Source organism: Diplotaxodon limnothrissa, linkage group LG8 (assembly GCF_057381915.1).
Source record: "Diplotaxodon limnothrissa isolate DT_005_m linkage group LG8, D_limnothrissa_male_GT1.1, whole genome shotgun sequence".
NCBI lineage: Eukaryota > Metazoa > Chordata > Actinopteri > Cichliformes > Cichlidae > Diplotaxodon > Diplotaxodon limnothrissa.
The window spans coordinates 7,247,888-7,272,635 of record NC_140603.1 but is presented as its reverse complement, the minus strand read 5'-3'; the positions used below and the strand labels follow the sequence as shown (position 1 = coordinate 7,272,635).

Sequence of the window (24,748 nt, the reverse complement as noted above, 5' to 3'; positions counted from 1 at the left end):
CTAGTGCTGATTTTGACCTAATTTGGATGAAGGGTTCTCAAATTTTGACTATAAGTTCTTCCCTGTTACCCACTGTTTCCTCTAGAGCAGGGATGGGGGTACTCAAGGCGTTCAAGGGCCAGTGTCCTGCAGATTTTAGACACGTCACCTCGTCTTGAAGTTCTCCAGAGGCCTGGTAATGAATTAAGCATTTGATTCAGGTTGACCCAGGGTGAGATCTAAACCTGCAGGAGTTGCATTTGTATTATTTTTGGTTCACTTATTTTTGCACAAGTTTGCACAAACCATCAGCCAGCACAAAATCCTTTCAAATCTTTATTATGTGCAATAAAATAGTTGAAAAATAAAATAATAAAAGTTCAACTGTTAAAAAGTAAGAGATACATAATTGATCGAAAGAACAGGAAAACTACTGAAAATGTTTTTTGGTGAGACGTTTATCCACTTATCCATTTTCCTACCAAGGAGCTTCCCTCAAAAATGTTTCACAAAAGCATTTTCAAAGAAAATATAAAGCCAAACATAGTAGCACTTGCAGTAGAAGCAAATACAATCTTTCTGTCTTTACACACATTTGTACGGGGGCCTGAAGATGCAAAATACAAAATAAAGCAAAAAACAACAGGCAACAGGCAGTATGGATAGTTAAAAATCCTTATCACTCTTAAATGCAACAAATACTATTTTACTGTTTATAGGGAGCACCTTGCTTTCTTACAAATGCAGATTTCCTCATGCCTCTATGCTCAGGCCTAATTCTTGATTTCAGGGTTTGAATGGTAAATATCCTTTGTGAAAATATTCCCTAATAACTGCAATATCTTCCGCTGTTTCAAGGGCTAGGACTCCTTCCATTTAAAAAATGGTGTCCCAAAATTTTTAGGCAAAGTGAAATGGTTTTATTTTCTTGTTATTTTTTTGTGTGTGCATCTGTTTTGTAACTCAGGACGACCGTACACATATCTTACTGTCAAAAACTTCTTAAAATGCTAAACACACGGGGAGAAGAAAAACTTTAAGCATGAAAAATACCAACTTAATTCAAATGTATGAGATACAAAAACATGTTACATCCTGTATATTTTTGATCATGTGCCTGCAGTAGAGAATCAGGCTTTTTCCTCGTTAGCAGGAAATGTGCAACACAAAGTGAGTTCATAGACCTAGCTTGATATTTGATACGTATGGATATGTTAAAACAAACTGAACTTATAGAAGAAAATGACGGCAGATTGTAACAGACACGAGTTCTTATGTGGAATGTAATTTTGGTTGCAAAGTGAAAGCTACACCCCCTCGCACATATACAAAAACACTCTCAGCACTGTGAAGTCGACTCTTTTTAAAAGAGATTCTCAAATATGATTTCTCATTATGTCGAACACTTGGATGCCAGTTTGTCAAACGCGCCCTTTAAGATTCATAAAACATCTTCTTTGTGACAGTAGTTGCTCCCATGACGCCCCTCTGAACCACCTCCTTGGTGATCTGACGAGTCACCATGCCGCTAGTCTCTGTGTGCTGCGTAGTCATCATCATCCCATCTGTTGGACAGACAGTGGTACATAACAGTCAGTGAACACATCCTATTTTAAAAAGAAGAGAAATGAAGCTTAGTTTATTATTTTTGTACCTGAGAAGAAGGGGTCGTCGAGCACGGTGTGGGAGATGTTAGTTCGTGTGCTGACTTCCGTTGGCATGTGGAAAACCTCCCGCCGTGTCATCGACTGGCTGCTGTGCTGGGACAAAGCACCTACAGGCAAGGAAGGACAAAAACAGATGGATGAGAAGTCTGTTATCTCCAAGAAGGAGTGACAGAAATGCGTTGAGCAATACATTATCATATAAGCTTAAGCTAATTTGCAATGCTTCATCCTACATGAGCTTTTAAAGGTATTTTAACCAAACCTTCACCACCAGGGGGCAGCATTCTACAAGTGGTGTTGAAATGTAGCTGAAATGTGCGCTGTTGTTTAATTTCTGAAATATTAGGAGGTGTTATGCTTTGGCTGGCTGCCTTTATGAACAAAAATGTTATCTTAATGGCTTGCCTGGTTAAATAAAGGTTATAATAATTAACAGCACCATCTTGTGGTATAAAGTGATATTACACAAAAGCAAAGCCCAACTCTAGGATCAACCTAGCTGATATCTCCTCAACATAAGACATATAACTTTTTTTGAAATACAGGTATTTACACTGTGTAAAAATTCATAAAACCCAGGAGCACACGCAAACCTCAAACCCCAGAAAATGTAGACAAAAAAATGTAAATGGCGCCCAAACAGTAGTACAAAGAAGAGCATGTCTCATGCCTCTTTAAAAACTGTTTCAGCTTATATTTTAAAATAACCCAAATCAGGATCTACTTTTAGTTCCTCAAATAAGGACATCCACATGTTGATCGCCAAACAGGAAATGCTGATCAAATCTGACAGTTACCGCTGCTCTGCTCTGAAGAGACCGTCAGTGACTTTGAACAGCTACCAAAATAACGCTGCAACTTCAAGGTGAGCGACTAAAGCCAAAAAGAATGAACACCTCAGAAAGTTATCTAGGCAATCTGACTCTACAATGTCCTCTAGCTAACCATCGAGCACAACAAGATGTGCAACTAGCCAACTGCTTCCTGTGTGGACGCCCTGTAACTCATTCCCCCATAAAGACGACATTTGGTGACCTCAACGGTACCTTTAATGATGGGAGTTTTTTTTGTAAAGCCTTCCAGTGGGCTGGATCGCGTTCCTCTTTTGGGTGTCATGTAAGGTTCCCTATCTGTAAGCGGAACCCTGAGGTCAACAAGCACCTGTCAATCTTCAGATTTAACTCAATAACTTCTATTGTGCAAAGCAGCACAACAAAAGCTTGCTTTCTTAATGTTGAATCTAAGTTTTTAACATTTAAAAATGCATATTAACTCATGGAAATGATAATTTCTGTCAATTTATGCTAAAAGTAAGAATCGCTGGACAAATTTCTATTAATTCTTGATGGATTACAGAGACCTCTGCACCTTTGCTGCGCCACAGTCATGCCAATATTTCTCCTTGACTGAGAGGATCATAAATTACCCCAGAGGTTCCCAGAAGATGGATCTTTTTTGGTACCAGCTTTAAAATTCATCGAGCATATTCCTGTTACATAACTCCAAAATGTTTGCTCTTGCATAGCCTCAGTCTAAAATGTCAACTCTGGACAGAAGCTGCCCTGCACTCCAATACAGACAAAGAGACTGACATTTACGCTCATCCCTCCGAGGGGATCAGCTTTTTGTCTATTTCAGCTTCTAGCAACAACCGCTGGGAGTTTTTTTGTTGTATTTTTAAAATTAATATCAGACGCCAATCTGTCAGTACGGGCTTTATCTTACTTCCATCCTGAGATTCAATGGTGATGATGCCCTCCCTCTCCGGACCGAAGCCCTGTGTGGTTCGAGCCTGGACCTTAAACTTGTAGGGCATGTTCTCAGTCAGGTTGGGAACGGTCAGACTGGTTTCAGCGCCATCGCTGTTCACCTGGAAGGAACGCATATCACCTGCAGGAAACAGGAAACAGAGGTCAAACCAAATTCGCACAATTTAAAATGTAACAGCTTTACTGCAAGTGACCTTTGTGCAGAAAGCCTCACCTCCGCCATGCAGCTGTTCGCAGGTGACTACATATCCCAGGATCTCTCCGTTGGGCTTGCGTGGTTTCTCCCAGCTGAGCTGCAGCGAATCAGGACTCAGAGCTGTGAACACCAGAGGTCCTGGAGCGCTGGGAGTGCTAAGAGTGAAAGGCGAACCTGGAGGAAGAAGTGACAAGCGACAGCATGAGGAAGGAGAAATATTAGATCGAGTGCCTTTGTTAAGATAAGCAGACGTTGTTTTTGTGGACTGATAAGTGAAGGAGCACCTGGCACAGGGCTGAGGGGGCTCTTGGGGTCGACAGCAGACTCGATGGTGATGACGCCCTCTCTTTCCGGACCCCAGCCCTCCTGGCTCTGAGCCTTCACCTTAAACAGGTAGGAGTGATTTGGCAGCAGGTCCTGGATGATCACCGAGTTCTCTGCCGGGTTTGTCACGTTGATACGCTTCATCTCACCTACAGGGAGCAGAGCGTGGTCAGCATCACCATCGGAGAAGATGTCAACTGCCTCCATAAACAGGAAGTGAATACACGCACATCCTGTTCTCGCTCTTCCACATTAACGTTGTGCTCCTTGCACTTACCTCCGTTGAGGAGCTGGTAGAGGACGCAGTATGCGAGGATGTCTTTCTCACAGTGGGGCTCCTGCCAGCTGACTTTGAGGGCCGTTGGTCCCAGTGCAGAAAACACCAGTCTGCTCGGGGTGTCTGGAATGCCGGGGGCGAGTCGTGCATCTGAGAGATAACACACAAAAACATGAGCATCCTAACAGATGTGTGGTGCGTCTTCAGATCAGAGAGGGGACAGATTAGATTTAAATGACTTTTCTAATCTCACAAAGCCGTTTATCTCCATTACTCTGAGTGCTTTGCAGCGATGGAACTGATTTTAAGACTGTCACAGATTATATATTGCATTATACATTACAGCTCTTGCGTAGTCCTAATAGCACTGCGATTAAAGGCAGCAGGATAAACTGTATTTAACATCAAATTCCCTCACAGACCTTTTATGACATACGAGTTTTGGTGGTTTTGGCTACAAGAAAAATATAATAAACCCAATATTCATCTCCACCAACTCCTGAAACTAATTCAAGCACCAAATCACAACAACAGTCGCCTCAATGTGCTTTATATTGTAAGGTAGACCCTATAATAATACATACAGAGAAAAACCCAACAGTCATATGACCCCTTATGAGCAAGCACTTTGGCAAAAGTGGGAAGGAAAAACTCCCTTTTAACAGGAAGAAACATCCAGCAGAACCAGGCTCAGGGAGGGGCGGGGCCATCTGCTGTGACAGGTTGGGGTGGGAGAAAGTCTAGCTGTTAAGCAAATGAATAAATTCAATAAAAAGCAAAACTGTAATGTGTTTGACTATTAGCATCCCTGCTAGGTCTGAAAAAAGTGATGCCAAGGCACAATTCTTTCTAACGGCCAGCAGGAGGCGACTACTCTGATTGCAACAAGGAGTCAGTTTGTATGAAAATCTAAGGTCTCGATTCCCTTTGTCGGTGAGGCTGGTGATTGAATTTATGATATCAATTGCTAGCATCAAGTCTGTTTTATGAGTGTGTTCCCCTTGAAATAATGATGTGATGTGTATACATGAATGAAATATTGTGTTAATCTAAAACAAAAGGGATTTCTAGTTGTTAGAACATCGGATCTCAGAGCGAGGCAAAGTTCCACACGTTTAAAGAAGCAGCGAAGACTGCAGAGGGGTGCTTTATGCATCACACCCAGCAAACCCTTCCAGTGCTTCCATGCTTGTATGCTGCAGACTTACCATGGAGAACCCTGTCCAGACTATACAAGGCTTCATTGACGTCTGAAGACTGATTCCTGGCCCTCGAGCCCTGAGACAGGCTGTAGCTGAAGTGACTCTGAGAGCTGCTCTGCATCCCAGTGTAGCCGAACCCACCTGATGGCGCATTGAGCAGGGGAAAGGAGGGAGGGGTAGAGGGGAGCAGGACACCAGGAGGTAAAGAAAATGATGGAAGCAAAACAGAAGGGGGAGGGAAGCGCATAAGGAGGGAAGAAAAAAAGAAGTAGAATAGAAACGAGGGGAGGGAGGGAGAAACAGCGATAGTCAGCTTAGCTCCTGCAAAGCCTCAACAGCCCCAACCCTGCTAACAGATGTCCAAACCAATGGGCTCATGCTCTTGCATAGTTTACCTGCCACGGCATCTTTACTGTTGCACTCCAAAAAAATAGAAAAGCGTCTCTCGTGGCCAGAAGAACAGAAATAATTCATTCTCAATTTCTCTAAATTAATTCAAACCTCTGTGAAAACTTACCAAGATCTGGGAATTTGCTTGACAGGTCCCCCATGACGATAGAATCACGGATATTTTCTTCCATGTAGCCTCGGTTCTCCGAACGCTTCCTCAGGATAACGTCAGAGGTGTGGACACCTCCGATCAAATCCTGTCTGCGAGAGCCTCCTGCATGGAAGGAGAGACAGATGAAGGATAAAGACATGCGGCGTTATGAAGTTTTACTTTACTTTTTCTCAGCGCTGCTCCCACCCTCCCATCATACCTGGCCCAGACAAGTAGGTGGTGGTTGTTTCCGTGGTATAGGAGCCGCCCGCCCCTCTGTAGTTTGAGCTCAGAGTGGACATGGGGGAGGACGATGCTGACAGGTTACGTGTTCCTGACCCTCCGGGGAAAAGGAAATTCTGTTCCCACTTCCCGTTCATATAATCTGTGATGCACGACAGCGAGAGCCGGGGTTGTTAATAACACAGTACACAATCTGCAACATTTAAAGCGTTCATTCACTCTCAGTGCCACTGATGGGAAGCAGCCTCAGCCAGAACGCGGAGAGTAAAGCAGCAACAGTTTCAGTCCCGCTTATGTGCAATAGGGCAGTGAACACTACAACCGCACTTTTTCATTCAATCAAGCTGAAATCACTTCTTTTTTATTGCTAGAAGACTGTATTTTTCTCCAAGCAAATCACATGTTATGCTTACTTGTATTGCAGCAGGTCATAGAGTCATATTTTAAAGGACGCTCACCTTAAACATGGCCAAAGTAACAAATAATGTCACAGTATGTACAAATAATCGATGTGAGCCAAACTCGGAGACGGCGCAGATTTCCTTATATGGTCATTGTATTGCAACACCAGCGAGTATCCAGGTGTACAACAACTTGGGGAAGCCAGGTAAGGAAGAGCCAGTCAGAAAAATTTTTTTACAGCATAGAAATTTTACTGATTTTGTTTAAGCTGGTTAGTAAAAATAAAAACATAAAAATCACAGAAATAAAACAGCAAAATAGAACTCGGGTTAAAGGCTAGGAAGCTAACACACACTACCAAACACAGTTATTATATAATCTCGGCATGTTGGTACACATAACTTCTTAGTGTTACAACACTCCCGTTAGGCTTGGGGCGATCGTGGCTCAAGAGTTGGGAGTTCGCCTTGTAATCGGAAGGTTGCCGGTTCGAGCCCCGGCTCGGACAGTCTCGGTCGTTGTGTCCTTGGGCAAGACACTTCACCCGTTGCCTACTGGTGGTGGTCAGAGGGCCCGGTGGCGCCAGTGTCCGGCAGCCTCGCCTCTGTCAGTGCGCCCCAGGGTGGCTGTGGCTACAATGTAGCTTGCCATCACCAGTGTGTGAATGTGTGTGTGAATGGGTGGATGACTGGATATGTAAAGCGCTTTGGGGTCCTTAGGGACTAGTAAAGCGCTATATAAATACAGGCCATTTACCATTTAGGCTGATAAGAAATATTATTAGTCTTAAAGTTTAGCCATTCCAAATTAATGTAGTTAATATTGAGATATTTCATTGACCTGTGGATAAAGTATCCCATGATGAAACTAAAGTACTTTCTCTATAAGCAAGTAGAGAAGTGAGCATGTCTTCATCTACAGAAGCAAAACTGTAAATGCTGTTGCTTAATGTGCAGAAAACATATCAAATACTGGCAGCCTCCCCAATGTGAATAACCGAGCCGCGTATGTAAAAGCACATTCGAAAATAAAAGGAAAAAGAGCTGCGAGAAAAGTGCTCTGCAGAGATGAAACTGTATTTTAATTAATAAACCCCCCAAAAAGCCTGTTTATTCTGTGCTTCTGCACACTAACTAAGCTTGTAATACAGCTTTATACCACAGGCAAGCTGCCTCCAGATCACAACCTCCCCAGTGGGACACAAAGAGAATAGACCCGATCATCAACTGGAGGTGCAGCAGTTGATGCCAGTGCTCGTCTCTGGGCAGGATAGATGGGGCAGGTGCCGACTAAGGACAAGTGGTAACATTTGAGTATGAGTTAAACCACGAAAGCAGAGAGAAACGTTGTTGCCTTGCTGGGAGCATGACTGGCCGTGCGTAACAGCTGGCATGCCGGCTGCCTATCTGCGGGGTCGGATGGAGTGTTCTTCACCTGGCAGGGGTGTTTTGGTGTAGCTGGGGTTGGGGGTCTCATCTGAGCTCGTCTCTGTGTCTGTGCTGAGCCGACTGGGGATGACATCCACTCGCCTTTTCCACGACACCTTACGGAGATCCAGGTTGGACCCCACCAACTTGACATATTTCCAGCCTTGATTTGGTGGTTACAGTGGAGAAGCAAGCAGGCCAAGGGTGGGTTTGTTTGTTTTGCTATAGAGTACTTTACAAGACAAACTGCATGCATGTACTGTAGATGTGATTATATATCGCTTAAGTGCAAACTGTCTTGGAAGTGAGTAGCAACTTTAGCACTACTGGAGAAAAATGAGAGCAACACAATGGCTGCAAAAAGCAGGAGAGTGACAGCAGACTGAAGACATTTTGGTTTGTGATCACAGAGACATCTACTGCATATTTCTGCGGATGCAGTGGAAGCAGACTTTTGCTGCTGCTTGACTGGGGCGCTGCCTGTAGGAAAAGGCCGCCAGATGGAAGTGGTATCAAAAAAGCATGACAGAGCCTTGAGAATAACACAGAGTCTCAGAGCTCTGGTGGGTCTTTTTTATGTTTTCAGACGTTTTATACTAAAAACCTGAAAAAATTAGAAAGAACCCAAAAAAGGAAAAGTATGTATGTTCCTTCTCTTTCAGAAGGGCCAGCATATTTTGCATAAAGAACACGTTGCCTAACACACGATGCCTCGGAGCATCAAGAGTATGAATTGAAATCACTGGATCCACGTTACAGTCACAGCTCGTTCTCTGACACTATCAGCTCTCAAGAGGAGGTTGTGCTTTTGGCTCTGGATACCCACCGTCACCAGACACACTGGGTGTCTTGGAGCCTACAGGTGACTTCAGCACCTCGTTGCTGTACATCAGGTAGCCGTCATACTCATCTCCCGCCTCGGCATCCACAATGGGGACATCTGGAATGATGGGAACTGGGGGCAGAAAGAAAAAGAAAGGGGTAAATGATTTTTCATGGAGGCTGAGCGCTCTGGGGAGGTCTTTGTCACCGACTTACTGGACAGCGGTCTGGCTGGCTGCGATGCCAAGTTGATGGTTGCATCTCTGAAGGGACCCCAGCCCACGCTGTTCTTGGCACGGACCTTGTACTGATAGGTTTGTGCGTTCTGGAGGTTCTCGATCAACAGCATTCGCTTTTTAGGATTGTCGATCTTCACTTTCTTAGCTGGTCCTACTGGCTCTGCGAGAAGCAACAGGATAGAATCAAACTTTGGCGCTCCCAGCGCATATGGAGAACTTTTGTGTTTTACGAGCGGGTCTCTTACTCATATCGTCATCGATGGGCGTGTAGATGACCTCGTAAGCCGTAATGTTGCCGTTGGTCTCTGCAGGCTCTGCCCAGCTGAGCTGAGTGACAGTTGGACTGATGACATTGAAGGCCAAACGACCAGGTTCTCCGGGCACTACGGGAAAATGCCACAGCAGCCACTTGTGAGTTTAAATTTAGCCTTGAGACAGGTTGTTCCAAACAAACTAGCTCTAACGTGGGGGGTAAATTGTATCGTAACATGATTGCATTGAACCACGGCATCCTTATTAGCTATAAGCTGGAGGAATCTGGGCTTTAATGTTAAAAAAAAGAAGTTGCATTTAACAGAAATTGACTGGGTTTACAGTAATTACCATCCTCCAGTGTTTGACAGGTGACGACGTCAGTATCGTAGCCATCTCCCACTGAATTGTAGGCACACACTCGCATCTCATAGTCACAGTAGGGATACAGGTTGGTCAAGTCAGCATGTGGAGTCTTCACATCTAAGACCTGGGCATCTTTCTCTGGATCACCATAGATCCAATACTTGACCTAAAAGAAAACACTGACTTGATAAATATTCCAAAAATCTTCTTGATGGGATTCAGCTCTTAAACTAAAGCCCTCTACACACCAAGCGCGTTGCGAAAAAATGAAATAAAATCCTGAATTTTTTTGAACTTGACTGAAAGTCGTGCGTGATTTGCAGAAAATCTGTCCTAAAAAAAAGCTGCCAAATGCAGTGATGTGGTTGGTGAGACCTGTTTTTTTCGTGCATAACAATCAGAAAAATCAAGCGTGATTTAAAGAAATTTGTTCGCTTCTGCAGTGTGAATGGCCGATTAGGAGTCAGTGAGTTTGATAAATATTGTTTCAAGGCCTTATCAGCGATATTTCGCGTACCTTGTACCCCATGGGGTTACCAGGTGGAGGTTCCCAGTTGAGGCGGATGCTTCTGGGTCCAGTTGCTACAGCCTTAGGGTTTTCTGGGGAGAGGAGGTGACCACCAGGTGAGGCAGCTTTCCTGTTTATGAAGCCCTTCTGTGCCATCTGTGCTATTTCAGGAGATCTTGGAACTGTGGGGATTGGAAGGAATTACCAGATAAACAAACTTGCAGTAATTTTGTTTCACAATGATTGAAACTTCTCAAATGCCATTTCAGTAAATCTTTGGATGAATGTGTTTGTGGAACTAACAGTTCACTCAACATCACCTCAACACACTTACCTCCATCTGTGACATTGACAACGGTGGTCTTCTTGTCTCCAATAGAAGCGTTGGTACTTGGGTCAAATAGCTCAAGCTGGAAGGTCTCAGGCTGGATGGGTCCGGGGTAGGCTTTTGGATCAATCACAATGTTCTTTTCTGTCTCTCCGGGAGAAAACTTCAGAGGGCCAGATAACTCAAAGCGCTGGGCCTTCTTGGTGCGCCATTTCACTGTGGCAGGGGTCTCGGGGCTGCGAGTGCGGACCACTGGAATGGTGTAGGTTGGATCTGTTGTGGTGAAGTTCTGGGTGGCCTTCTTGAACGCCATCACACTGGGTTCTGTGTGATAAAGAGCGATAATGTGGGAAAGAGGAGCAACTTTAGTGATCAATTCTTCTCTTAGAATCAAGGCTGTGATCAGAACACTTGTGCATCCATTTACCTGGCAGGTCTGCGATGGTAACAGTGGTTCTCGGGTAGCGTCCCAGCTTGGCACCCTGCCTTGGATTACTGAGGTCCATGACAAACTGTTTGACCTGTTTGTCTTCTAGTAGACCATCTTTCTCACTCAGCTCCAGGAGACGAACAGGAACTATCTTCTGAGTCTCACCTGGACCATAGGTCAGGTCTCCTTCTACAGTCAAGTAGTCCTGAAATACATTATGGAGGAACCGTTTGGTAATGTGGAAAACCCACTGACCTATACCACACACGCTGACTGTGATTAGAAGTTGGCACAAGCCTGTAAAGGCTCTAAAGTAGGGGTCTCCAACTCTAGTCCTCGAGAGCTGCTGTCCTGCAGCTTTTAGTGTCAGCTACTCCAGCAAGCTGAATCAAATGCGCGAATTACCTCAAGTGTGGCAAAGCCGTTCATTTGATTCAGGTGTGTTGGAACAAGGATGCATCTAAAAGCTGCAGGACAGTAGCTCTCGAGGGCTGGAGTTGGAGACCCCTGCTTTCTAAATCTGGCTGAAAATAATACATTTAGTGTTTTGGTCACGTCCTTGGATTTTTAGAGGTAATCGTGACCATATTTGGATGATGGTTAACAAGCTGCATCCACCTTTGGTATATAAATAAAAATAAAATAAAATCTTTTTGAATTTAAAGTCCCAACAGCATCCAAATGGATGAGTTATAAAACACTCACCCAGTGTACAATTGTTATTAACAAGTTGTAGAGATGATACAGTTTTCGGACTGTAAACGTGTTAATGGACGTCTGTGAGTGCTTACTCACTTTTCGGAGACACCTTAATGTGGCCATGTTGGCTTCATTTTTCAGTCCCATCCATATCATACATAAAAAGCCGCACATGCTACCAGTACGCAGCAGCTCACCTTCTTATCCTTGGCAGTGAGGTCTCGTGAGCGGTATGCGACTTGTGTGCGTCCGTCCTCAATGATCTCTCTGCTGACTGGGACGTTGGCCACTCCATCCTTCCTGCTGTAGGTGTAAGACGGCTGGAGGAATGAAAAGACACTGGTGGCTGGTGGAGGAACAGAGGAAAGAATCAGTTTATACGATCAAACATCATACACTGTTCAAACCACAGGGCCTCTCGAACTTTAACTCAACATTCCTCACCGTGCTCTTTGATGATGGTGATGTTAACCAAACGTTTTCCAATCTCTGCAATCCCCAAAGGCACATCTACAGCCTCCACCAGCAGTTGTTTCTTGTCATCGTCTTCATCTTTGACAAAGAGCGGCACATGGACGTCTACTGATTCCACACCTTCTTGGAACTCTATGGCTCCAGCAGCCTCTGCAGAAGAAGAGCAGATTTATGGCAGGCAGTAATAAGAGTATAGCTTGGCTTTGCTGCAAACAAAAGATCCATTTTAACCATTTGGGCACGCAAATAACACACACCTCTATCTGTAGCTACTGTGTAGTAGCCCGGCACCACTTTCAGGTCGTGGAAGTTTCCAGACTGGACGTTCTTTTCAGTAAGTTTGACGATATCTGGGTAGCTGCTGCGAGGAGCAGACAAGACGGTGTCCATGATGGTGTAGTCCTGCCTAAAGAGCACAGCAGGGCCAGAGAAGTTAGACATGAATCACCTTAGGTTCCCTAAGAAGACAAAACCTGTACCGTTTTCTTGCATTATTACAATATTAATGATACCTTTTTCCAGCATTTCTCTGTGTTCTGCAAGGGCAAAGAAAAAGCAACAATTACTGAGAAAATCAACCATTTGTTTCTAGCTTTGATGACAAAAAAGCACACATATTTTGGTGTTACTGGACATTTAGTCCATCTTACCTGAAGGAGGTCTTCTGCACCTTCTGCGCCCCAGGAATTTGCTTGTACAACTCATTTAGCTAAATGGAAAAACAAACAGCTAAGTGAAACTGTTCCTACACTGATACATGCCCACAAACAATCCAAAAGACTCACATTATCTGCAACTTCCTTGCGGAGCTGGTCACCCTCTCTGGAATCGGGGTGTGTCAGGCTCTCAGAGAAGAGCCTGTTCAGTCGAAGTGAGATCGGGAATGGGACTACAAAAGTTGAAAAGAAAGAAAAAATGTGTGTAAAAGTTTTTTTTACTCCAAAACTCCATTTGACTTTTTCTTCAATTTTTCTGCTTTTGAAAGAACTCACTGGTCTCTTTAGGGTTTGGCTTTATTAGAGCCTGGGGGTGATTGGGTCCACGGTGGACATTGTCTGTAACCTTCCAGCGAACCACATCAGTACCTTTGGGTGGACCGGTCCTCACCATCGGTGTGTCAAGATGATCTGAGGTAAGCAGAGACTGACGGAGCAAATATTCATCTTCTTTGAATCCAACTATGCGGCCTGAAAATAGAATTCAACATGAGGTCGCTCACCTTCAACACAAACCCCTGCTGGAAATGATGAATAATATACAACATGATAAACATCTTACCTCTCCTACAGCAAGGCAGCAGAGCCAGACAGCTCTGTGTTGAGAAAAGACAGAAACCATTACCTCCCCTGTGACTTATATAAAAAATTAATTATTTACAGTTCCAAATGTGAGTGTTTATTACCTGAAAGCAGGCCTTGCAGCAGGCGCAATACTTCCAGCAGCAAAGCAGCAGAAGAGCCAACAGCAACAAGAGGAACAGGATGAGGGGAAGCAACCACAAGAGGCTCCTAGGGGGGCAGTCTGAAGAGTCGTCAGGAGAAATTGATAAAGTTAGAAACAAAATCATAGAAAGCACAGCTGCTAGAGCTGCAGCTTTGTTGTTCTAAAGTCTGTGTGATATCATTAAATCTTTAGTTGAAAACAGTTATGGATATCGGTTTATGAGCAGTCACAGAATACTGCTGAAAATCTTTATTTCTTAACATCAAGACTGGATTACAAAGTGTGGAGTGAAGCCATCTACTCCAGGGCTCAGAGCTCATTCGCCGTAACATACTGGAGGAAGTTCTATCCAACTGCTAACTGTGATTAACCCTCTTTTTTTTAAGAAAGGACCTTATCTGGCTCGCTGCATTGGTGGGGCCATAGTGACTGCAATCCAGGAGAGGTAAAACAGGAGTTGCTTCCTCTGAAGGTTGTACATGGTTTTCACTTTGAGACAGGGTTAAGAGCTTGGGCAATTGGGACACGCTCAGTGCCAAAGCCACTACTTTGCTACATCAAAAGGTGCTAGTTGTCATTCAGGTAACTCACTAGCTTTCCTACTGGGGGTTTCAGGAAGGAGGCCTTTGGGGCAGATCCGGGACACTCTGGAGTTTGCGTCCCGGAGCCTCGGTGTTTTACCAGAAGAGCTGGCGGTGTGTATGAGGTTCATTTTTTCAAGCCTGATAAGATTCACTGCACTTCTTAGTGTCGTTAAATACGTTTGCCTAAATAAAGAGCGCATAAAGTTAAAGAACAATTAATCCTAAGGTTATTATTAGGTTGAAGTTATTAGGCGACCGTGGCTCAGGGGGTTGGGAATCGCATCTGTAACCGGAAGGGCACCGGTTCGATCCCTGGGCTCTCTGTCCTGGTCGTTGTGTCCCTGGGCAAGACACTTTACCCTACTTGCCTACTGGTGTTGGCCAGAGGGGCCGATGGCGCGATATGGCAGCCTCGCTTCTGTCAGTCTGCCCCAGGGCAGCTGTGGCTACAACTGTAGCTGCCTCCACCAGTGTGTGAATGTGAGAGTGAATGAATAGTGGCATTGTAAAGCGCTTTGGGTGCCTTGAAAAGTGCTATATAAATCCAATCCATTATTATTTACTATTAATAAGATTACAACACACGACCAGTGTTGGTCAAGTTACTTGAAAAAAGTAATCAGTAACTAATTACTGATTACTTTCCCAAAAAAGTAATCCCGTTACTTTACTGATTACTTATTTTCAAAAGTAATTAATTACTTAGTTACTTAGTTACTTTTTAAAAACACGATTTACAACCTGAAGAGGTGATAAAGCGATAGATCTTTCAGCCCAATTCTACTTTTTCTACATAATCCATCATACAAAATGCAATCAAATGGAAAAGTCTCTTTTTAAAATTTGTTTTATCAGTTTTAATCTTTTAATTTTATGCATCAAGTAAAAATTTAATTATATGCAACATTCTCTGACTTGAATAAATTAGTTTAACATTTAAACCTATTTTCTGCACATTCCAGCACATAAAATAAAATATTTTTTGTGTTTACACTCACTCTTTCAAATAGATGAAAGTAAAACACAGCAGAAAATAAATAAAGTCAAAGACTCAGCGGTCCTGTTGCTCTATTTTCACCTGTAAAGCAGGAGTTGGGTAGGCGGAGGGTTACCCTGGTGCAGGTGTGCCGCGGTCAGTGGAAGAATCTGCGACTTTCTCTGTGAGGTTCCCATTACGTCGTAGCTACTCGGTGCTTGCTCGGAAGTTTAGGGTTTTTTTCGCTGTAAAAATAAGTTTTCTTCCCACGCACAACGGACACTAATGTTTTTGTCACTTTTTATGGAATCAAACTCAAAGTAAGGTCAGTACTTCCACGCTTTAAACGCTGCACGCTCATACTCGCTCCCACAATCGATATATGATCCATTGTTGATCTGCACACAGCTGTTGTCGCTAACGGCGCACTCGCTTACGTCACTGTCGTGAGACATTCTCGCAAAAAAATCACGGTTTTAGTAACGCTGTAACGCAGCGTTCCTACGGGAAAGTAAAGGTAATCTAATTACCGTTTTTGCAATAGTAATCCCTTACTTTACTCGTTACTTGAAAAAAGTAATCCGATTACAGTACAGTACACACCATCTCTGCACACGACACACTACACCTGCAGTTAATTTTCTCCAAGCTACTCTTATCACACTCATGACAAGAACTTTGAAATTAAAGAAATTTGTGTGATCATGTAGGATTCCTCCACATTCAGCAATCACATATTATAACACATAAGCTGTTGTCACAAGAGCACAGAGCAGATGTAAAATACAAACACTCACCCTTCTTCTTGAGCACCTGAACCTCCAAATCTGTCTTTTCTGAATCTTTCGCGTTGTCAACGGTGTAGTGGTACGTGCAGTCATCGTCCTCATCACGGAAACTGCATGACTCATACACTTCCTCCTCTGAAAACGCAAATCATGATCATTAAGCGTGTGTTATTACTGCTAAAAGTGTCCTAGCTGATAATCATTGTTTAAGTTAATTTGTAGGTTTTTACTTTTTTTCAGTTCGTCCACCATGATGACTTTGAACGGACACTTGTCACACTTCTCTGTTTCCTTCATCTCTCCCGTCTTCCAGGCCTGACACTGGACACAACTCCTCGTGCCCTCACACACACCTAGCTGAGCCTAGAAAAGTTACGAACACACGAAGAGAAACTCAAGCAAGACCACTCAGATGTTAACTGAGGCTAAAAAGTATTTACATATCTACTTATCCACCCACCTGGAAATTTGGCTCACAGGTTGAAGTCAACTCCATCCCAGAGTCTGAACATTCACACCGGCCGCATACACATTTACCTCGACCACCGCAGATAACCTGGCACACACAAGGACACAGTCATGCGCTTCTTATATTTAAAGATACATGATAATTCAATTTAATTAACAAATATAAATGGCTCTGCTCACCCCTTTGCTGTCCAGACAGGTCTGGCTGCTCGTGGGACACTCGCAAGCATTTCCTGTCCAGCCCTCAGTGCACGCACACTGACCCTTAACGCAAGAGCCACGGTCTGATGAGAGAGGAAAGAATGAGATGTAACATTTTTGTACATTTAGAGAGTTTTGGAAGTAACACTGCTGGAAAATAAGATCGCTATTATCAATATTATCAAGGTGACAAAGCTAACAAACCCAGCAAACAAACACAATTACAATTTACTTGAGTCTTTATCTGCTAAATGTCCCTTTGACTTCTGACTGAAAAAATAAGCTAACATGAAAGTGTCAAAAATCTGCAGTTCCCCTAGTGGCCACTTGAGGCTGTCTAAAAATGTTCAAGAAGTCTGTGTTTCAGCATTAATGAGTGAATTTCCAGTATTTTATTAGCCTGCTGCCTAGCACTAATTAGTAGCGCCAAGCCGATAATTTCTAGGGTAAAATACACAAAATGACAAAGTCATATGGTGACATCACCGTGACTACATCCATTATTCTTAGTTTGCAGTGGCAAGAGTCACAAAACATCACAGTCTGGCGTACCATTGCAGAGGAAACCTGCATGCCTTTGGCACTGGGTCTTGTCATACTCGCAGTAGGGTCCTTCAAACTGATTTGGGTTGTAGCATATGCAGGTTCCACACTCCTGACATTCTCCGCGTCCGGAACAAGGTTCATCTGTTTCCTTTGCTTTGCACTGGTTGATGTCTGCAGCTGAACCACTCCCTGAACAATTACAGAAAGGACCCACCCTGGAGAGGAGACGTGACAGCAAACTATATTAAACCAAAAAGTCTGAAATCATTTTCATATGTGCCATCCTGGTAAGTTTTTTTAAATTATTTCTATAGAATGAATAATTAAGTCTCACCAGCCACCATGGCATCGACATTTCCCACACACCAGGTCTCCTTTTCCATTGCATCGAGGTGCATTACGAATGGGTGACTGGAGGAGAGTTAAAGATAGTCTTTTAAAGATGATCTGCCATAAAGAAATGTGACTTTAACTAGGCTTTTTGTGTGCTTCTAACCTTCTCACAGTCACAGGTTGGACACAAAATTGTGGCATCAACCATGACCCCGGTGCTAAAGGTGGTCGGTTTGACTCTCATTACTCCCTTGTTTTCATTCGGGTCCATTTTGCAGACGTGGTTTTCATCAATCATCCGTTGAGCTTTGAGCTGCATCACGAATTTGCCCTAGAAATCACACAAACACACACACACAAAATCATGTCACCAAATCCATTTAGGTAGTTCCTCCTGTTCCTGCTTCCTGTGGTTGGCTAAAAAAGTAAATCAATCCCCACAGACTGTCATGTGAAAATATCAGACTTTACAGTATTAAAATGCATTTTTTACAAGCTGATTCAAAACTGTTTTGGCCTGGTTTCCTTTTATAACTCTGATTTGGATCTGGTTACATCAGTTTCATCATTCATTACTTATTAGGTTAACTGGTGACTGGCCGTGGCATGAACATGAGCATGTTTGGTTGTCTCTCTCTTGCTTTCCTGTTAAAGACTGGTGATGTATAGCTAAGTTGGATAAGCAGGAAAATAGATATATGGATGTTTAACAGGGCAAAAATGTGTACAAAACAGTAGTTTTCTGCCAGGGCAAGCAAAACCTAACGATTTGTAAATGATTTGTATAGTGTATCCTTTTCCACTGTAACACAAATTTTCTCTTAGTAACCACTTTGGCCAAAATGTCTGGGGCTCATTGTCTCTGCTTGCCTTTCTGTAAAAGTCACCACATGCCACTAGTGAAAAATAATTATTTACCATTTGGCAACAGAGTAAAATGGTTATTACGTTTGATAGAATAGCCTCACGTTGATTTTATGACTCTTTTGTTGTTTGCTTTATCATGCAGTTAACTGTAGTGAGTCTTAATTATGTAGATCAGTTTTTTTTACAGTAAAATAGGGAGTGCGGTGTTACATCATTTAAATTCTGAAAATCCCAGTTGTTGCCAACAAAAATAATAATCTATTACACAAATACATTTATTAGTAAAATAATTGTTTATATCTTTTTTGGCACATACAATTTTTCCTGGCTGGAAATTAAATTCCCCGTATTTTGCAATCTGTCCACTTTCTTTCAAGAACTTCGCCTCGAAAGCCTTGGGCCTGTCCTCTGCACGGATGCTCATCTTAGCTCGGATATTCTGAAAAGAAACACAGTATAAAAACCTATCAGCATGCAGAGATTGACTGAACAGAGTACAAAGTGCTAGCAACCGTGAGCTGTTACCGTAAAGGCAGTCTCCATGACTTCAAGGATATTGGATGAGTCTTCTTGCAGCAGACCAACCTCAGCAATGGGAAAATACTCTTCGAGTTTCTGCACACAATACAAAAAAATGTCATGGCATAAAAAAGGAGTTATCTATTTATCACAGACTTTCGGTATGACTTAAGTGAAATATGAAGATCTAAAGCCCACCAACCTGGTAGTGCGTGTAGGAGTGGTCAGTGACAGCAAAGATTGGGATAATGTTGTTTTTTCCCAGGAGACGGACCAGCGTTGGTATTGATGGGTAATCCTGTTTTGTAGCCTCTGTGTAAGAACCCTGCTCATTGAGATGGCATTGCTCATCATTGCGTGGCAAGACGCCTGCTAGCACATTAGCGCCATCAGCTTCATAGTGGAAGGCTGACTCCGTGGAAAAGACCAGGAGATGTGTGCTGCCTTGTCGCCAGCCAATTTTATCCTAGAATAACAAAATACAATGTAGCGCAAAAGATATGTGGTAAATAAATTACAAGGGCATTTAGGGAAAACGTGCATGTTCAACCTTTGCTGGTCAGAAGCCTTTCTTTCCAAATATTCCTCAAACAGTAACTCCTCATTTTCTGCCCACTTGGAAACAGAAGAAACTAAACTGTAATGGAAATAGCATCTATTTGACAGGAAAGAGATATTGTGTTTATAAGCTACTTGGTAAAATTACCACCAGGGTTTTCAAAATATGGCCTGAAGGACCTAAATAACCTTTTGTACATGAAAAACTAGTGTTCGTTTCATTACGTCACACTTCGGTTCATATTATGATAGAGGAATGGAGCATTGTAGACATTGTTTTTCTTTTTTTAACTGCTGGGAAAAATATGTTTACAAAAAATTATAAACTGGCACAAAAGTATAGTTATATGTGAGAATACTGAGAGTTAGTGTGAATGACACAGTGATGTGGTTCTCTTAGTTTCATCAGGTGGTGATCTCCAGCACTGGAACAGTTGAGAGCTGAGCTGGAATGAGAATGAACACCTTCATGTCTGAGGCTATAGTTCTGAGCAGGAAGAGGGTGAAGTGCCCGCTCCAGGTTGCTGCCCCAAGCAGAGGAGTTTCAGTATCTCAGGGTCTTGCTCACAAACGAGGAGAGAGGGAAAAGAGAGGGATTGACAGACCAACTTGTATCACATCTGCAGTGATGTGATGTACAGGTCCGTCGTAGTGAAGAGAGCAGAGAGTCAAAGTGAAGCTGTCAGTCTATGAACCTACCCTCAGCTGTGATTACAAGCCCTGGGAAGTAACTAGAAGAATACAATTGTGGATACAAACAGTAGAAATTAGCTTTCTCTGACAGGTGGCTTTGCCTCTTCCTGAGGAAGAAAGGAGCTAGTTGGGCATCTGACAAAGATGCCTCCTGTTTGAGGTGTTCTGGGCATTTCCTACCAGGAGAGGTAGAACAGGAGTAGGTCCTGGGGTAGATCCAGCACACAGTGGAGAGATTACATCTCTCTGCTGTCCTGGGAATGCCTGTGTTTCGGTTGATGAGCTGGAGGAGGTGATTGTTCAACGGACTGGGCTTTTCTACTTAAGCTGCTGCCCCTGCGACCTGGCCCAGACAAGCGGCAGAAAACGGACCCGGTGACAGTCTTAGACCTGTGAATTTAACACAAATGTAGGCGTAGCAACACTGGTTTAGTATTTTTATTTACCCCGCACACTGCAGCCTGCAATATGGCATCGAAGCCTCCCTCTGGGGCATCCAGGTTGCCAGAAATTCTCTCCTTCTGAAGTTTCTCGGTGAATTCACTTACGTTGCTTGTCAATTTAATGACATTTTTGAAAGCAAACGGAGGGTCGCTGTTGGGCCATGGCTGTTTAAGTCTGACAAAGAGGATGGAAAAAAGACAAAGAGGAAATTATGTTTTGACTATGTTAATGCACGTACAGACTGTGCTCAACTTTCTTCATTTTTTCTTACTTGATGGGCCTCATGTCAGTCTGGGGCTCTATCACTTTGTCCACAAACTCTCCAAATCCAATAGTGTAGTCACTCGACAGCGTCCCCACCAGCAAAGCTACAGGAAATACATTCCCAGTCAGTATAACATCGACACTCATCAGGACACATCGCCTTTGCAAGGATGCTCACCCAACTGATTCCCCATTTTTTTCAAGTTGTCCAAATCGTCCTCCATGGAATTTGAAAAGTCCATAAGAATATAAAGATCCAGAGGGCCTTTCTCTGGGGCAAACACCTGCACCGTCATGTTTTTCTCCTCCCCTGGCAGGAAGGTCATCATGGTACTCTGTGGTGACACCTGAGACTTCTCAAGATTGACGTTGATTGATTCATTCTGCGCAGAAGGAGAGATAGAAGAAGAAGAACATGTGAAAGTTGAAATCTAGAAATTCTTTTGACTGAAAACAATTAATCTGAGGCCAAACTGGTGGAAGAGTGATCAGGACTTACCTTTAGTATCTCCTGGCTGCTTTTAACTGTAATGATGCTTGCAGCCTGGCAGCCATGGACAATTATGTTCTTATGCAGGTCACAGCGAGGGCCATTATAGGTCTGAGTGAGAAGGAAGATTGATTTGTGAAGACTGCTTTCCTGCAGAATCTTCATTTGACCACTTAGGTAAGATGATTGGAAAGGGAATACATTCAGTCTATAGACCAGGGACGTGACACTCATTATACAGAACATACACAACAGACTTAAGTGGGTCGGACCAGTGAAACTACATGATAAATGTGTAAAATCACAGAAAAGGTTTTTGCAGTTCATTGCCCAAACTGTCCTGTAATTATAAAACATAAAGTTTTCATTAATTCACAGAAAATATCCTTTGTTCTGTGAATTTACTTCAAGAAAAAAAAAAACCAGACACTTCTTTAGTGTATAGTTGAAAAACAGGAATTTTTCTGTCATTAAAATGTCATTGTTTATGTATTAGTTGTTGACTACAACCTAATAGATAAACTTCACTACTTCACATAAGGCAACAGTGTCACCTGAAATTCAAAATGCTAAGAATGAGAACATTGAGAATGAATCGTCTTTCTGCTCTTTCGTATTTCTGCAGTTTTTTACTCTCACCTCTTCAGAGCAGTAAGCGCAGCCGACCCCGGCTTGCAGACATTCTGAGCAGGAGCTGGCCCTGGAGGCAAAGCAGTAGTTCTCTGTTGGAGCAGAAAGAAAATGAAACGCTCTCAGAAGGAATCACAGAGAGGAAACGCAGTGAGAACCGAACCTGTGAACAGCAGCTCAACTGACACCAAGCACATCTTCAAATCTCTCATTTTGGTCCTGTATTCCATAAAAGTTGGCTAAACCAGCAGGTTTAATAGAGCTTTTATAAAATTAAGGTCAAATCCAACTTCTTCATTCGTAAAAAAAATAATAATACGCCAGTTATAGCTTTCAGTAATCAATTTGTAATTTAGTCGACATAATGAAATGAGTGTACAAATCTGGTGAAAAATCTGCAAATGAGCACAAGACAGTTTGCAGATAGCACAGGTTCTGTCAATCTACACCTCAGTAGCTTCAAACAAACAGCACTGAGAAATATTTCACAATAAATGTTCTCAATAAATAAATGTGTGTCTAGTTGAGGTAACATGTATCTGGTCTTTCTCACCTTCAGCATAGGAGCAGGTCAACAGGACCGCTACAAGCGCGATCCCTACCGAGAGATGTAACGTCCATCTCCCCATCTCCTTCCTGCAAGAGAAACAGAACAAATTTGAAAAAAATCAAATGTAGAAGAATTCTCAAATCCACTTTTAGGGAAAGAAAAGAAAAAAAGAAGGTCAGAGAATCTACTTCCCTCTGGTGTAATTTGAACCACCTGCACTCTCGGGGCCAGACAGAGAGACCAGGCCCAGACGCTCCCCTTACCTTCACTTCAGTTTGGGAAAACAGCAGCTTCCAAAGACAAACACTAGACCCTATTAAAATACATTCACTGATTTCTATTCTTTAAAACACTGGACACTTTTTAGGAGTGTTAGCAAAGAGAGAATATGTTAGTACAGCCATTTACAATAAATAAATCGTCATCTCTAATTCAAACTGTTAACTGACTTCTCTAGAAGAAACTTCAGCAGAAGAAAAAGCTGCTTCTGAGGTCGATCGTGGCCAATACTGGGGACCGTACATCTTGCACTACACACATTCAATACAGCTCCACTGTAACGGTGTAGGTGGAAATCTCAGATACAGATCAATAAAGAAAAAAAGGTTCCCAGCAAACTTTATCTTTGCAGCAGAGTGATGGATCGAATCCTGACATGAAAGGGCGGATGCAGGGTGGGACCTGGAAATATTCGCAGCAGCACGCTGTGCAGACTCTTCACAACAAAACCACTTTATAATTTCATTCTGGAATCTTGGATGGAAGCTGCAAAAAACACTCCACCGAACATGGCACTGAACAAAGGGCGCTGTGTGGCATGGAAGGTCTCTGTAATTGCTGCAGTGGGCATATGCGATTTGAGTGCACACGCAGAAAAAAAAGGAAGAAAAGAAGGTGATTCGCGCCACGAAGATTTACAACCCTGAAAAGGAATTTCTCCTTCGGGCGAGAGAATGACCTGTGCGAGTTAAAAACACAGCCTGAAAAACACATGGGAAAGCCAACCTGGCAACTCGGTGTGAACTTGAGCTGGCTGCAGGTGTGTGCGTGAGCAATAAAGAGCTGGGCCTGAAACACAGAACAAACCAGCTCTTATCCCCAAACTTAATCATGAGTCGTCGAATATGAGCTAAAAAAAAGTGCAACTTTGCATTTTGCTCCCGCTCAGGCGAAATCAAAGGCACGCAGGCATTTATGACACTGACACTGACACAAATTACAGCTTTGAGGGGACAGAAAACAGAGCAGAGTCATTCGTGCTGTTTTTTGTTTTTTTCTTTGCTCAGAAGGAGTCTGCGGGGCATTAAGCTGGGCTTGTTTCTGCACAGACAACAACATGCCCGCCAGGTGAACATACCACCGCTGGGTGCGGGTCCGACCTCGTCTTGACATCATCAGTGAAAGGGCAGGAGGGTCTTTTGTAACGTGTTTGAAGGGTGACACCTGAAACCCGCCCTGCTATCTGCAAATTCCTCCCATAAAACCACAAACAGCACAACACAAGCAGCAACACAACAGGCAGCAAAAGAAGAAGGATTACTCTCCCCATAGCTGATCCACTTCACCTGTGCTACACTGCAGTCTGGGTTTTGATGTGAGCAATCATGCAGAACGAGAAGCCAAATTCACAAACACACACAAAGAAAAAAGAAAATAACAAGTAAACTTAAAGCAACTTTGTTTAAACCTCAGTCATCGGTCTTGCATGCAATTCTAAAACCATGTGGCCTGATATAAAGTTATATAACGCACGTTTCACAGCCAGACACTTCGCTCAAAAGTCATGCAAACACCAACAGGTAGAGTAGCCAGTCGATTTCTCGAAGCTCTGCGATTATCGTTTAAAGAGGACGCTGAAAACAATGGAGCCATCAGGCAATTTACAACCGCACACAAAGAGATTACTGATCAAACAAACCTGTTACTGTGTTCTCGCCCAGTCCAGGTCCAAAGGTGCAGCAATAAATAAGAAAACTATTTCCCCGTTTTTTTTCTCTGCTTTGTTTGACCCAGGAGTTTGGTGAAGAGTTTTTGTATCCACCTGTTAGCAGAAAAAGGAAAAAAAAAACCCAAAAACTTCAAATCCTTGTGACCAAGTTGACAGTTCCCCTTACAAACAGAAACGGACGCACTTCCAGCTTCTACTCTCTTCTGTTTCTTTGTTCCTGTACAGTCCGCTCTGGTCAAATATTGACTTATTTGCCCTCAAACTGCGCTCACTCAAGTAAGAGTGAGTGTGTGTGTGTCTC

General features: G+C 43.1%; 1 protein-coding gene across 1 annotated transcript; it reads right to left on the bottom strand.

Annotated features, from left to right (window-relative positions):
* Window positions 1-637: 637 nt before the first annotated feature.
* On the bottom strand, window positions 638-24,748 carry itgb4 (integrin, beta 4). The gene is made up of 43 exons (XM_085361204.1): window positions 24,632-24,748; window positions 24,418-24,540; window positions 22,503-22,585; window positions 21,959-22,041; window positions 21,329-21,430; window positions 21,008-21,212; window positions 20,837-20,933; window positions 20,568-20,739; window positions 19,073-19,336; window positions 18,877-18,966; window positions 18,668-18,790; window positions 17,648-17,815; window positions 17,486-17,562; window positions 17,158-17,366; window positions 16,585-16,688; window positions 16,397-16,492; window positions 16,167-16,299; window positions 15,946-16,071; window positions 13,548-13,666; window positions 13,424-13,457; window positions 13,138-13,332; window positions 12,931-13,034; window positions 12,796-12,854; window positions 12,658-12,681; window positions 12,403-12,551; window positions 12,116-12,295; window positions 11,869-12,017; window positions 10,970-11,177; window positions 10,549-10,866; window positions 10,224-10,396; window positions 9,692-9,872; window positions 9,334-9,471; window positions 9,066-9,248; window positions 8,854-8,982; window positions 6,176-6,340; window positions 5,932-6,078; window positions 5,421-5,555; window positions 4,213-4,362; window positions 3,896-4,084; window positions 3,630-3,785; window positions 3,372-3,536; window positions 1,634-1,753; window positions 638-1,544 (listed from the first exon to the last, which is right to left on the bottom strand). Exons 3-43 carry the CDS (start codon window positions 22,576-22,578, stop codon window positions 1,414-1,416), a joined length of 5,826 nt encoding a protein of 1,941 aa, XP_085217330.1. The 5' UTR covers window positions 22,579-22,585; window positions 24,418-24,540; window positions 24,632-24,748; the 3' UTR covers window positions 638-1,413.

Excerpts from the sequence above, each read along its gene's own strand:
- itgb4 (XM_085361204.1), bottom strand. The coding sequence starts at position 22,578 with ATGGGGAGATGGACGTTACATCTCTCGGTAGGGATCGCGCTTGTAGCG. Across the intron at positions 12,682-12,795 it reads GTGCAGAAGACCTCCTTCAG|AACACAGAGAAATGCTGGAA; the intron begins GTAAGATGGACT and ends TTGCCCTTGCAG. Across the intron at positions 11,178-11,868 it reads TCACTGCCAAGGATAAGAAG|GACTACTTGACTGTAGAAGG; the intron begins GTGAGCTGCTGC and ends AATGTATTTCAG.